The sequence below is a fragment of the Capsicum annuum genome, chromosome 10, assembly GCF_002878395.1.
Source record: "Capsicum annuum cultivar UCD-10X-F1 chromosome 10, UCD10Xv1.1, whole genome shotgun sequence".
NCBI lineage: Eukaryota > Viridiplantae > Streptophyta > Magnoliopsida > Solanales > Solanaceae > Capsicum > Capsicum annuum.
Window position 1 is genome coordinate 2,058,437 of NC_061120.1, and position 13,807 is coordinate 2,072,243.

A 13,807-nucleotide genomic window follows, 5' to 3' on the forward strand; every position below is an offset into this window, starting at 1 on the left:
AGAGGGAAGATCTACGTACACGCTGATATACGAGCCTCTTCAAACTAGGTTTATTGATAACGACAAAGATCCTTTTAGGATGTGGTTAGTATCGCACGAAGGAAAGATCTACGCACACATCAATATTTATACGAGCCTCTTCAAACTAAGTTTATTGATGTCGATAACGATCCCTTTAGGATGTGGTTACTATCCCAGGGAGGGAAGATCTACGTACACACTGATATACGAGCCTCTTCAAACTAAGTTTATTGATATCGACAAGGATCCCTTTAGGATATGGTTAGTATCGCACGGAGGGGAAGATCTACGTACACATCAATATATATACGAGCCTCTTCAAACTTAGTTTATTGATATCGACAATGATCCATTTAGGACGTGGTTAGTATCGCAGGGAGGGAAGATCTACGTACACACCAATATACGAGCCTCTTCAAACTAAGTTTATTGATATCGACAAGGATCCTTTTAGAATGTGGTTAGTATCGCACGGGGGGAATATCTGCGTACCCACCGATACACAAATCTCTTCAAACTAAGCTTATTGATATCGACAAGGATCCTTTAAGGATGTGGTTAGTATCGCACGGAGGGGAAGATCTACGTATGCATCAATATATATACGAGCCTCTTCAAACTAAGTTTATTGATATTGACAACGATCCATTTAGGACGTGGTTAGTATCGCAGGGAGGGAATATCTACATACACACCGATATACGAGCCTCTTCAAACTAAGTTTATTGATATCGACAATGATTCCTTTAGGATGTGGTTAGTATCGCACGGAGGGGAAGATCTACGTACACATCAATATACGAGCCTCTTCAAACTAAGTTTATTGATGTCGACAAGGATCCCTTTAGGACGCGGTTAGTATCACACGGAGGGAAGATCTACGTACACCACCCTTTTCAGATCCCGCTTGTGCGATTACACTGAGTACGTTGTTATACACTTGGGGGTGGGGTGGGGGTGGGGGTGGGGGGTGGGGTAAAGAATGTCTCATAGCAATATATATTTCATCTTTAGATCTCTGAAAATGACTTGATTGTTCTAAATCCATGATTATCTGGAAGAGGTCCATTCCCTGGCCTAACAGATATTATCACTTCCAAACCTGAATTAAAAAAAAAAAAAAAGATGTTAGAAAATTCAATCAAATATATTACATAATGAAGATTTATTGTATGAAATATCTGATAAAATTTTGTAGCAAAAATAAGTTCAAATGAACACTTAGTTATCATTCGTACTTCGACGTTAAAGTGTGAGATCATCTCATCTAAAAACTTAAGTCGTTACAGAGATCATACTTTTATTTACTTTAGAGATAAGCATCCAGTACCCCATCGAACTATGACCAAAGTTGCTACGATACACTCCAACGTCACATAGGTCCTATTATCCCTTAACTCAATTTTAGCGTATTTTTGTCACCCTTTTGTGCTGACGTGACAATTTTTTTTTACTTAAAATGGGACCCACATCAAAGGTGCCATATCAGCCCAAAAAAATTGCCAAAAAGTGCCACGCCAGCACAATAGAGTGACAAAAATACGCTAAAATTGGTTCAGGCGGTAATAGGGCTCCCCGTAAAGTTAGAGTGTGTCGCAGCAAATTTGGTCATAGTTCAGAGGCGTACTAGATGCTTTACTCTTTACTTTATTATATTCTCAACAAGCCCCTTCACGTGCGGACTTGATTGTTTTTTTTCATTAGCCAACAAGCCCGCGGAGATTCTCTTGATAATGGGTGGCGGTGAGATTCAGTCTGAGGACACTCGCCGCATACACAAAGTACGACAACAAACCCAGCGTAATCCCACGAGGAAAGTCTAGAGAGGGTAAGATGTACGCAACCTTAATGGGGGTAGAGAGGTTGTTTCCGATTGATAAACTGGACATTGTGAATTGTGCAACCAAGGATAAACAAGTCTCACTGTTTCAAATCGCGTAACTGGAGAATAAGTTTCTTTAAGATCAACACCATGTGCATAAGCGGTTGCTAAGTTGCTCAGACTCTTCAAAAATGTCTACGGATATGTGTCGGATCCTCCAAAAATAATGTCTTTTTGAAGGATCCGACACGGGTGCGGCAACATTTTTGGAGAGTTCGAGCAACTTAGACTGCGGTTGGCCTTCCTACACTGACGAATGCCTCTTTTCTCTTCTCTGAAGTCTACAACAAACAAGTGGGAGAGGCAGGATTCGAACCTACGTAGAAAAACTTCAACAGATTTACAGTCTCCCTCTTTTGACCACTCGGCCGCTCTCCCGGCCGAGGCCCCCCTCAATGGGTTCTAATTCTAAGAAGGGGGGCGGCGCCCTGAATCAGCTTTTGCTACAAGGCGAGCATTGTTGCTTCGAGAAGCTTCCATCTGCAACAAACTATCTATGTATTTTTAGTAGAGCTACCATATCCCATGACTTTCGTCCATTGTTGGTTGTTGTCTCAAGTTCAAGCCTACATTGATACACAATATATGTAGTTGACACGCCATAACCTCAGATGTTGGCGCAAGTGATGCATCGTCTTTTGGAATATGAAATGTTGGATTTCTCATAGTCTGTCGAGTGATCAATTGGTACCGCTTCAGGTAATTGTCATCGTATGAAAGTGATCCTTCTGCTAATGAGTCTTCACAAGTGTTTTGCCTACCACGACGGTCATGCATTTGATCCTAAAAATTGCAGGAAACATATTGGATTTGTTGACGTGTTCTAAATTGTTTGAGGAGCCTGTCGGGCTGATGCAGATTTACGTACTACATCCCAACATAGCAGTAGCACCACAATCGCAAAAAATATTCTCCTGATCGACCATAATCTGCAAGATTTTTCATCACATCTGAAGTATATGGCTTCCAAACAAACTGTTCATCTGAAAAAACAGTAGTACATATTGGATTGTATGCGTCCAACTAAGCTGAATGTTCCATCTACACATGTATGGATCTTTCGGAGCTCATTCAAGAAGGTAATAACATCATTTGTTGCTTAAAGTCGATCAAGATTAACTATCTTCAATCTCTCCTATGCTCATACCAATAGACGCGGTAGAAAACCACATAATTCTTCTTTGGCTGAGTAGCTCTACACAATGCACAGGACAAGCCAATTCAGTTGATGTCATTGAGTTATGTCAAATGCATTAATTTGGCTAATGTCACCGAGTTGTGTCAAATACGTCAACATAACACTGCCCCTACTAACGCTTTGAAGTGTTTTGTCTCGTGCATTTTGTCACGCTAACCAGCCTAAGAGGAATAGCTGGTTTTCTACCGCTTCTACAGGTATGGCCATGAGACTTGAGAGAGATGCAGATGATTCATTGTGATCGACTTCATGCTAAAGATGACACTATTACCTTCTCGAATGAGCTCTCAAATCCCCATATGTGTAGATGGAACGTCCATCTTCGCTGGACACATACAGTTCAATATGTGTTACCGTTTTTCCAAGATCAGTTAGATAATCTTGTAGACGAACAGTTTGTTTGGAAGCCATTACTCCAGATGTGATGAAAATCTTGCAGATTATTCTCGATCGCGATATTTTGGTATGTTGTGATGTCGTAGATATGAATCAGCCCGATAGGGTCCTCAAACAATTCAAAATGTGTGACATCCATGTTCCCTGCAATTTTTACAAGCATTACATGCACGACCATCATGTCAATCGAAATACTGACTGTACTAGACAGCATGAGAGTCACGTACTTGTCTGGAATGATCGCGCAAACCATAATTATGAAGACTCGTTAGCGAAAGAACCCTTTCCATATGATGACAATTGTCTTAAGTGGTATCGTTTGATTCAAACAACAACATACCCAGTGTATTCCCACAAAGTGGGGTCTGGGGATGGTAAAGTGTACGCAGTCCATACTACTACCTCAGATGAAGCGGAGAGGCTGTTTCCTATAGACCTCCGGCTCAAGACAGATAAGTGGTATCGCTTGATTACTCGACAAATTATAGGGAGTCCAACACAAAATATAATGGAGAATGTACTCCTGATTGATAACTGAGATATGGAAGATCAGTTTAGTGATTTAGTTTCTACTTAGGAAAAGATCACAATTCTTTATTAGTTGATTCTTTCCTTATTTGTTTTGTATTCTCTTGTATATATACACATACATATCAATGAAATCAATACAACTTCATCTTCATTCTCTACATTTATATGGTATCAAAGCCAAAATACTCTTAACAGAGTCCAAGATCCATTTTTTTCTTCTTCTCTTTGCAGCGATGGCCTCTTCTACCCCCGTCATTAATGCCGACGCAGCCCCTATCCTCAAACACTTGATTCAGTTCAATCCATCATCCCAGCTGCCCATTAAACTGACTGGCAACACTAATTTCACCATCTGGAAAGCCCAGATTGCCATGTTGCTTCATGGCCATGACCTCTATGGTCATCTTGATGGCACCATGCTGTCCCCTGCTTAAACAATCACAACTAACAGCCTTGAGACAACCAACCCTGAGTACAAGGATTGGTTTCGTCAGGATAAATTGATCCAAAATGCTCTCATGGCCTCTGTAGATGCCACAATCGCACCCACAGTAGCTTCTGCTGTCAACTCCAAAGCCGCGTGGGATCAACTTCACACTTCCTTTCCAAGCAAATCGCAAACCCGCATCTTCAGCCTTCGTCACCATCTTAATCGAGTTAGTAAGGACAACAAATCCATTGCTGAATATATGCGAGAGATTCTCTCTCTCTGATGAACTCGCCACAGCAGGTTCACCCGTCAATAATGAAGAACTAGTGGTGAAAATACTGAGTGGACTCAGGTCAGAATTCCGCGAGATCTCTGCAGCCATACGGGCAAGGGACTCTCCTATTAGCTATGAAGAACTTTTTGACAAGCTTCTTGATCATGAACTTTTCCTCAAACATGAGGACCGCAAGAAGACTTCTACCCAGATCGCAGCAGCTGTTGCTCAACGAGTGCCAAATCCTCCATCAGCTCCATCAGCCCCACGCAACAATAGACACCCATCCAACAACAATAACTGGTGTCTCCAATACAAGTAGCCTAATCAAAGCACTCATTCTCAATATCCAACGGATAATTCCCAGTGGCGCAATCCAATGGATAATTCTCAGTGGCGTAACTTCCCACACCATTCATCACGAGTGCGTTATCAACTTTGTGACAAATTTGGGCATACAACAAATGTTTTCCGCTCTCGGTCCCATAACCACTTTGAAGCAAAAGTAAATTTTGCTGCGCACTCAACACTGAGTGACCCTTGGATTCTTGATTCAGGTGCTTCTCACCACATCACCTCGGATACCAACTCACTCCACAATGTTCAAGAATTCAAAGGTCTGGGCGCAGTGACAATGGGCAATGGTAATGTGATTCCAATTACTCAAACTGGAAATACTCACTTAACTGCATCAAATACTGCCTTCAAACTCTCTAGTATTTTGTGTGCTCCAGCTATCAAACGCAAACTCATTTCAGTTCATCAATTTTGCAAAGAAAATCTAACCTCCATAGAATTTTTTCCTTTTACTTTTCTTGTGAAGGATCTGACTACTGGAGCACCTCTTCTGCGTGGCCCGAATAAAGCAGGTCTCTATGAATGGCCGTCCATGACTCGACCAAACATCAACATTGCTATTGCTGGACCTTCCTTAAATCTATGGCATCGAAGATTGGGCCATCCCCACTCTCGAGTTTTGCTTTCCATTTTAAACAGTTCCCGTCTTTCATATTTTTCAAAAGACAAGTTTACTTATTGTAATTCTTGTTGCTGCAGTAAAGCTCATAGATTTCCCTTTTATTTAAACACTTTGTCTAGCAAACATCCATTAGAAATAATTTACAATGATTTATGGGGTCTATCCCCTGTTCTCTCTATTGATAAAAAGCGCTACTATTGTCTATTTGTTGATCAGTACACCAAATACATTTGGTTGTACACAATGAAAAACAAACATGAAGTGCAAAAACACTTTCAAAGCTTACATCCTGTGCTTGAAAAATATTTTGGTCACAAAATCCTCACACTTTACACTAATGGAGGCGAAGAATATAAAGTCATGTAACCATACCTTAATTCTAATGGCATACAACACCTTGTTTCTCCCCCCATACTCCTCAAAGGGTTGCCTTGGCTGAAAGACGTCATCGACACCTTATTGAGACTGTCAAAACGTTGCTTCATCAAGCAAGTCTGCCCTCCAATTTTTGGACATTTGCCTGCCATCAGGCTACCTTTCTCATTAATCGCCTGCCCACTGCCACTCTTGATAACAAGTCCCCATTTGAAGTTCTTTTCAACAAAACACCTGCTTATGACTCTCTCCGTACATTTGGATGTCTATGCTACCCATGGTTACGACCGTACACCCAAAATAAATTAGAACCATATTCCACACCTTGTGTTTATCTCGGTTTCTCCGTCACTCATCATTGCCATCAGAGTTTCGATCCCACCTGTTCTAAATTTTTCTCTCACGGGATGTAAAATTTTTAGAAGAAATTTTCCCATTTGAAAATATTTTTTCTCACTTGAAACAAAACTTTTCATATTTAAATTGGGAAAACACCTTACAACATCAAAATCCAGATGTGGAAATTAGTTCTACCACTATTACTCTAGATCTCACCTCGCTTTCTCCCACTATTCCGTTCAGGCCAGGTGCATGCCAAAATACCTGCTCAGTTCGCACTGCGCAGGGAAATAACCCAGAGTCAGATCATTTCACCACTTCGGAATCAGGTAATCCTCAAACTACTTCCCTATCCCCTATTATTGATACCCAACCATCCCACTTCACATTTCAAAGACAACCCCCTACCCTCTCTGTGCATCCTCGCTCTCTACATCGCCGACCACCAGTTACACATGTCTATCAGCGTCGCCCAAAGCCATCATGATCCCTCCATGCTAACAGAGGTGCGAGCAGTTGCTCTCTTGACTTGCCTCCACCCACTGAACCCATAGTTCAAGTTCCACAAATAGAGCAAAATCGTGTAGTAACAAGGTCACAAAATAACATTGTCAAGCGACGAAAAATTGTTGACTACACTGCCCAAATAACCCAGTCTGTACTCACCATTTTACCTGTAACCCACAAACAAGCACAAAAATTATCATATTGGAGAGATGCTATGCAGGCTGAGTATGATGCACTAATAAAAAACCAAACTTGGGAGTTGGTTTCACCGGACCACACCAGAAATGTTGTTCCCTGCAAATGGTTGTTCCCAATCAAAACAAAGCCTGATGGCTCCATTGATAGGTACAAAGCGCGTTTGGTTGCAAAAGGGTTCACTCAAATACCTGGGGTTGATTTTCATAAAACGTACAGTCCAGTGGTTAAACCAACCACAATTCGGACCGTCCTCACCATCGTTGTACAAAAAAGTTGTCCCTTACATCAAATAGATGTCAACAATGCTTTTCTTCAAGGGAAGCTTCAGGAAGATGTCTATATGACCCAACCACCCGGGTATGAAAGTTCAGCACATCCAGACTATGTTTGTCATCTCAAAAAGGCTATCTACGGGCTGCGACAAGCTCCTAAAGCCTGGTATGATGCACTCACTGATTCTCTGATCCGAATGGGATTTCGTATGTCTGAATCTGATAATTTATTGTTTGTTCTACATAACTTGGGAGTAACTATGTATATACTAATATATGTGGACGACATCATACTCACGGGCAGCAATGAAACACTCCTTCAAGAAGTCATTTCTTCTCTTTCCAAACGATTTTCTCTTAAGTATCTTGGCTTACTGCACTATTTCTTGGGCATTGAGGTACACAGGGATGCCAATGGTTTGTTTCTTAGCCAATCTAAGTATATTCAAGAGGTGTTGCATGACACTCAAATGCAGGACTGCAAAGGCATTCAGTCTCCAATGAGTACATCTGAGGCACTACTGGTAGATGATGGAGCCCCTAAAACTGATGGCAAAGAGTATAGAAGTGTACTTGGTAAACTCCAGTACCTTTCCTTTACTAGACCGGATATCACATATTCGGTAAACAAGCTTACTCAGTTCAACAACTCTCTTTCTGTGGTTCACTGGAAGGCTGTTAAACGCATCCTTCGGTACCTCAAAGAAACATCCCAGAATGGTATTCATATTTCTCCACATCAGTCCACTGATCTTTATGCCTATGCTGACGTTGATTGGGCGGGTGATATTAATGATCGCCGCTCAATCTCTGGCTACATTGTTTTTCTAGGTACGACTCCTATTTCCTGGTGTTCTCGAAAGCAACCTACTGTCTCCTGATCCTCTACTGAGGCTGAGTATAGGGCAGTTGCCTCTGCCTTGTATGAAACAAACTGGATCACTCACTTGCTCAGGGATCTTCATGTGCCACTCTCTGTTGCACCTACTGTACTTTGTGATAATCTTGGGGTCATATACATTGCTGAAAACTTGGTACATCATACAAAAATGAAGCACCTCGAGGTCGATCTTCACTTTGTTCGCAATCAAGTTCGCAATGGCCTAGTTCGAGTATCACACATACACATCCACTCTACTGATCAAGTTGCAGATCCACTCACCAAACCATTGTCTAAGCTAGCCTTCCAGCGGATGCTACCCAAGTTAGGTGTTGTCTCGTCACACCTAACTTGAGGGGGGCATAATGGAGAATGTACTCCTGATTGATAACTGAGATATGGAAGATCAGTTTAGTGATTTAGAAGATCAGTTTAGTGATTTAGTTTCTACTTAGGAAAATATCACAATTCTTTATTAGTTGATTCTTTCCTTATTTGTTTTGTATTCTCTTGTATATATACACATACATATCAATGAAATCAATACAACTTCATCTTCATTCTCTACATTTATACCATATCCCAAAAGAGGATGCATCACTTGCACCAAAATCCGAGGTTATGGCGCGTCAGCTGCATTTGTTGTATCAATATGGGATTGAACTGAGACAACAACCTACAACGAACGAAAGTCATGGGAGATGGTAACTCTACCAAAAATAAAAATACAATAACTGAGACACAAAGCTCGTCTTGTAGCAAAAGGTTATGCACAACAATATGGTGTTGATCTGAAAGAAATGTCTTCTCCGGTGACTTCATTTGCAACGGTTTGACTTGCAGACAGTGATGGCATTTGGTACTCAAGAGATTGCTAATTTAAGATTCTGCGAGTACACAGACAGTGATCGGGCAAGTTTCTTGGACGATAGACATAGTGTTTCGACAAATGATTTCGCTCCACGTTCATAAGTGATCATATGGAGTTATAAGATGCAAGCTACAGTGGCATTTTCGACCTCAGAGGCCAAGCGTGAGGGAGCATTGCGTTGTTTTTTGTTCGTCAACCATTTAATGGATCTGAATAGATGGACCGATTAAGATGTCGATTATCTGAAAACATTAGCAGTTTACCACTACTCATCCACTTCCACTGCTAACCGCCATCGGCCACCAAAACGCTTTTTATCTTTCTCATACACCACAAGAGGTAGAAAAAGATCTTAAAATCCAAAAGTAAGTCGATCCAAACACCATATATCGCCAACCACCGTCATCCTTCACCACCTATGTTGCTCGGACTCTTCAAAAATATCAATGGGTGCATGTCGGATTCGCCAAAACTAGTATATTCTTAGAGAATCTGACACGGGTGAGGCATCAAAGGTAAACAGTCCCCAAAGCGGGACTGCCTGGCACGAATTCAGATCTTTAACAAGAGGTCTCGGGTTCGATCCTGGGGAATGAAATCTATCTTTGGTAGGTAGCACTTATTCCCAAAGCGATACTTCCTGGCACGAATTCAGATCAGTCAAGCCTCGACACCGGATGGGAAACCAAAAGAAAAATGACAGCAAGCACATCTTCAATCATCAGAATATTTTGGTTTAGCACTTGTATAACATAGAATAAAGTTGTTGCTACTATTTGTTTTAACGGTAGGAAGGATAAGACGTTGAAGCTCAGATTCGGAGTAGTTTCAACATAACAACGACAACAACATACCCAGTGTATTCTCACAAAGTGGGGTCTGGGGAGGGTAAAGTGTACGCGGTCCATACCACTACCTCTGATGAAATAGAGAGGCTATTTCCGATAGACTCCCGGCTCAGGACAGATAACAGTATAACAACCAAAAAACATAGTTTTCGATGTAAAACAATGAGAATTTTACCCGCTGTCTTTGCAGCTATAGCTTCTTGATAGACATCAGTCACGAACAAAATCTCCGATGGATGATCTACCCCCAATGATGCTGTAATTTCATGGTAACTTTTTGTTTCTTTCTTATTCCTACAACAAGTAGAAGTAATTGAATTTACTGAACATGACGAGAAATCCAGATACCGATGAAATGTAGAAATTTACCCTACTGTCGTATCAAAAAATCCGCAGAGATATTTTCTCAGGTCACCATAGTTTGTGTAACCAAACAAAAGCCTTTGCGCCAATCTGCTGCCGCTTGAGTATATGTACACCTTAGGGACAAAACAGCTAGTCAGTTTCGCCAGCAGCTGGCGATATACAAGATTACAGACTTCGTAACACATTTTCAGGATAATGAAGAAGAAAAATGCAAATGCACTTAACGCAGCAAGCGGAAGCTGTTAATACAACAACAACTATTACTACGCCTCAGTCGCGAACAAGTTGGATCGACTATATGAATCCCCACTTCTTCATTTAAGCTCAACTAATATCATCATAATCATACCCAAAAAAGTAAAAGATAAATTTATATGCATCTATAGTACTGATAATAAAAAAAATAATATTTGACGTTGCACCCAAGGATGTGGCCTAGTGGTTCAATGAAGTAGGGTTGAGCACCATGGGGTCTCGAGTTCAATTCTCAATAGAGACAAACACGATTTCTTTCCATCTGGTCTAGCCTTGGTGGACAGAGTTACCTGATACCTGTTGCTGGTGTTAGGTGGTAGGTATCCCGTGGAATTAGTCGACAAAGTTACCTGATAATATTGGTAGTGGTAGGTGGTAGGTATCCCGTGGAATTAGTCGACAGAGTTACCTGATACCTGTTGCTAGTGGGAGGTGACAGGTATCCTGTGGAATTAGTCAAGGTGCGCGCAAGCTGGTCCGGACACCGGAGCAGCCCGGTGCACTAAAGCTACCGCTATGAGCGGTGTCCGGGGAAGGGCCCCACCACAAGGATGTATTGTACGCAGCCTTACATTAGACGTTCTCCAACAAGTCTAGAACTTACTCTCAACAAGTAAATATAACCTATACGGATCTTTTTCTTCCATTGAGCCTTATCTATAGCTAAATCGACATTGATTCCAAAAATTTGTAGGTCTTTTGAGACAACTTCCTTCCATGAGATTTAGGCGAAAGCCACTAATGATAGAGAAATTCCTTTGATCGTAATCCAACATTACGTCTTCATTTGTAACTACAACTTTACGAAACTACAGCTCAGTAAAAGAGAGAGATGCACAAATGTGGAAACAATGGGAAAACGAGAGGAACCTTGACGCCTAAAGCAGCCCATCTCTCAAGCGCTTCGGGCACATCATTATAAACAACTCCCTCTAACTCGTTCTTTTTAAACCCCGTTTGCCATATATGTCCCTGCGTAACAGAATGTGAAGACAATCACAACTTGTAACGAACGTGTGTTGAAACTTTTCACAACTGATACGCTCACCTGTAACGCCTTTAAGGCAGTAATTTTTCGGTCAGCTTTAATCATTGCCTCGACATTTGTTACCAAAGCTGCGATTACCTCCTCCTTGCCAGCATCACTAGAGGGGATACGCACGGCACCAGCAACACCATTTTCCAAGTCTTCTTGTACCTGAAAGAAAAGTGTAACGGGGGCGAAATTCAAGTGGATAGAGCTCAGCTCGAGATCAACATATAGAAGAGGTTGCTAGAGCTCAGCTCGAGATAAACATATAACGAAATCTCATGTCAGAACAATTTTCTCAGAGAGTTGGCTTACTTGAGCTCGTAGTAGCTTAATATCGTCCTGTGTTTCTGCTGAATCATAAGTTGCATCCAAATGTCTCCCCACGTTATCACGAGCATAAGGAAAAAGAACATCCGTAACAAATGATATGGGCGTTGTGGTTCCTTCAATATCCAAAACGATGCACCGCTGCACCAAACGAGCAGTCATGCGACACAAAGTGGTGTCTAAAGAGGGTAGAGTGTACGCATACCTTACCTCTACCTCTTGAAGGTAGAGAGGCTGTCTCCGAAAGACTCTCGGCTCAAGTTAATCAAATGAAAGTATCAACGGAAAGGAAAAACGGTAGTGAAGAAAAACAATGACAACTAATAGGAAAGCGATTCGGTGCAATATATGCAAGGAACCGTAACATCAACAACAAGGTGCGAACACCTAAACATAGTAAACAACAGACGATAACAGATACCAAAAGCACTTAGTTAGATGCATATGAGGCTAACTCAAAATCGTAAATTTCAAATGCTTACCCTTAATGGCTCAATGTCACCATTTGAAGCAAGAGCTCTTGCTTTCGCGGACAGCTTGACATTTCGAATGCTGCTTAAAGCACCATCGGAGTTACGAATGGGACCATGAGTTCGTGTAGTCGAGTCCAGTCCCAACTGATTAAGTTTAATCACAGCATCAAATAGGTAATGGTAACACTCAGCCTGGACGATAGGAGGTAGAGAGTGTTATTTTGATAGACCCTTGGTTCAAGACAAAAACAGCCAAGAAAAAGACGTAATGGAAGTACAATAGAGAATAGATATTAACAAAAACAACAGATAGCAACAAAAATCAAAGAACAAGAAACTACAATCGCAGTATGGACACACTCCTACCTAGTAAGGGCATCAAGACAATGCGCTCGTATCTACTAACTTTCTATCCTAATTCATATCCTCCACACCGTCATACCCTCGATAAGCTGCAACTGCACCATGTCCTGTCTAATCACCTCTCCCCAATACTTAACTCGTTCGACCTCTCTACCTCTCCTGAATACATCCATAGCTAACCTCTCACAAAAAACGAGATGAGGTCGTAGAAAAATATGCCAAAGCTATCAGTCACTATCAGTTTTAGTGTCTAATAAATCTAATTCTTGCAAATTGAACTAGCACTAGCTAAAGTATAACACACAAAAATAGAAATTTAGTATGAAACATTCACAAGAATCTATGTTTAGCTCAATCTACGTTGCTCGAACCCTTCAAAAATGTCATTGGATTGCATGTCAGACCCTCCAAAAGTGCATTTTTCGAGGATCTAACTTGGGTACTGCAACGTTTTTGAACAGTTCGAGCAGACCACAACAAGAATCTATCTTTAGCTCAATTTAGCATAACTAATTGGGTAACCACAACCTATGTTGCTCGGACTCTTCAAAAATGTCATTAGGCGTGTGTCGAATCCTCCAAAAGTAGTACATTTTCCGAGGTTCTAACACGAGCTCAACAACATTTTTGAAGAGTCTGATCAGACCACAACAAGAATCATGACAGCAATGACCAATGTTTAGACCAATAATGAAACTGGCACTAGCTAAAGTAGAACACAGAAAAAACATAAATGTACATTTGTTGAGGCTCTAACACGCGTGCGACAACATTTTTAAAGAGTCCGACCAAACTACAATACTAATCATAACAGTAATAACCAATTCTTTTTACCTTTAATAACAAAGGAGCACAATTAGCAAACTTGGGAGACTTATTATGTAGATAAGTTTTGGCCAATGGGACAGATAATACAAATCCATTTGAACACAACATACCAATAAGTTTATGGTTGAGAATTTGATTTATCCTTTGGCCTGTTTTATCTT

General features: G+C 41.1%; 1 protein-coding gene across 1 annotated transcript; it reads right to left on the reverse strand.

Moving 5' to 3' along the window:
• Positions 1 to 819: 819 nt before the first annotated feature.
• On the reverse strand, positions 820 to 13,807 carry LOC107845758 (probable bifunctional methylthioribulose-1-phosphate dehydratase/enolase-phosphatase E1 1). Its single transcript, XM_016690238.2, has 8 exons — positions 13,653 to 13,807; positions 12,465 to 12,647; positions 11,968 to 12,123; positions 11,671 to 11,820; positions 11,493 to 11,594; positions 10,371 to 10,480; positions 10,177 to 10,295; positions 820 to 1,123 (listed from the first exon to the last, which is right to left on the reverse strand). Exons 1-8 carry the CDS (start codon positions 13,752 to 13,754, stop codon positions 1,032 to 1,034), a joined length of 1,014 nt encoding a protein of 337 aa, XP_016545724.2. The 5' UTR covers positions 13,755 to 13,807; the 3' UTR covers positions 820 to 1,031.

Excerpts from the sequence above, each read along its gene's own strand:
- LOC107845758 (XM_016690238.2), bottom strand. The coding sequence starts at position 13,754 with ATGTTGTGTTCAAATGGATTTGTATTATCTGTCCCATTGGCCAAAACT. Across the intron at positions 12,124-12,464 it reads GTGACATTGAGCCATTAAGG|CGGTGCATCGTTTTGGATAT; the intron begins GTAAGCATTTGA and ends CGTTTGGTGCAG. Across the intron at positions 11,821-11,967 it reads TTAAGCTACTACGAGCTCAA|GTACAAGAAGACTTGGAAAA; the intron begins GTAAGCCAACTC and ends CTTTTCTTTCAG.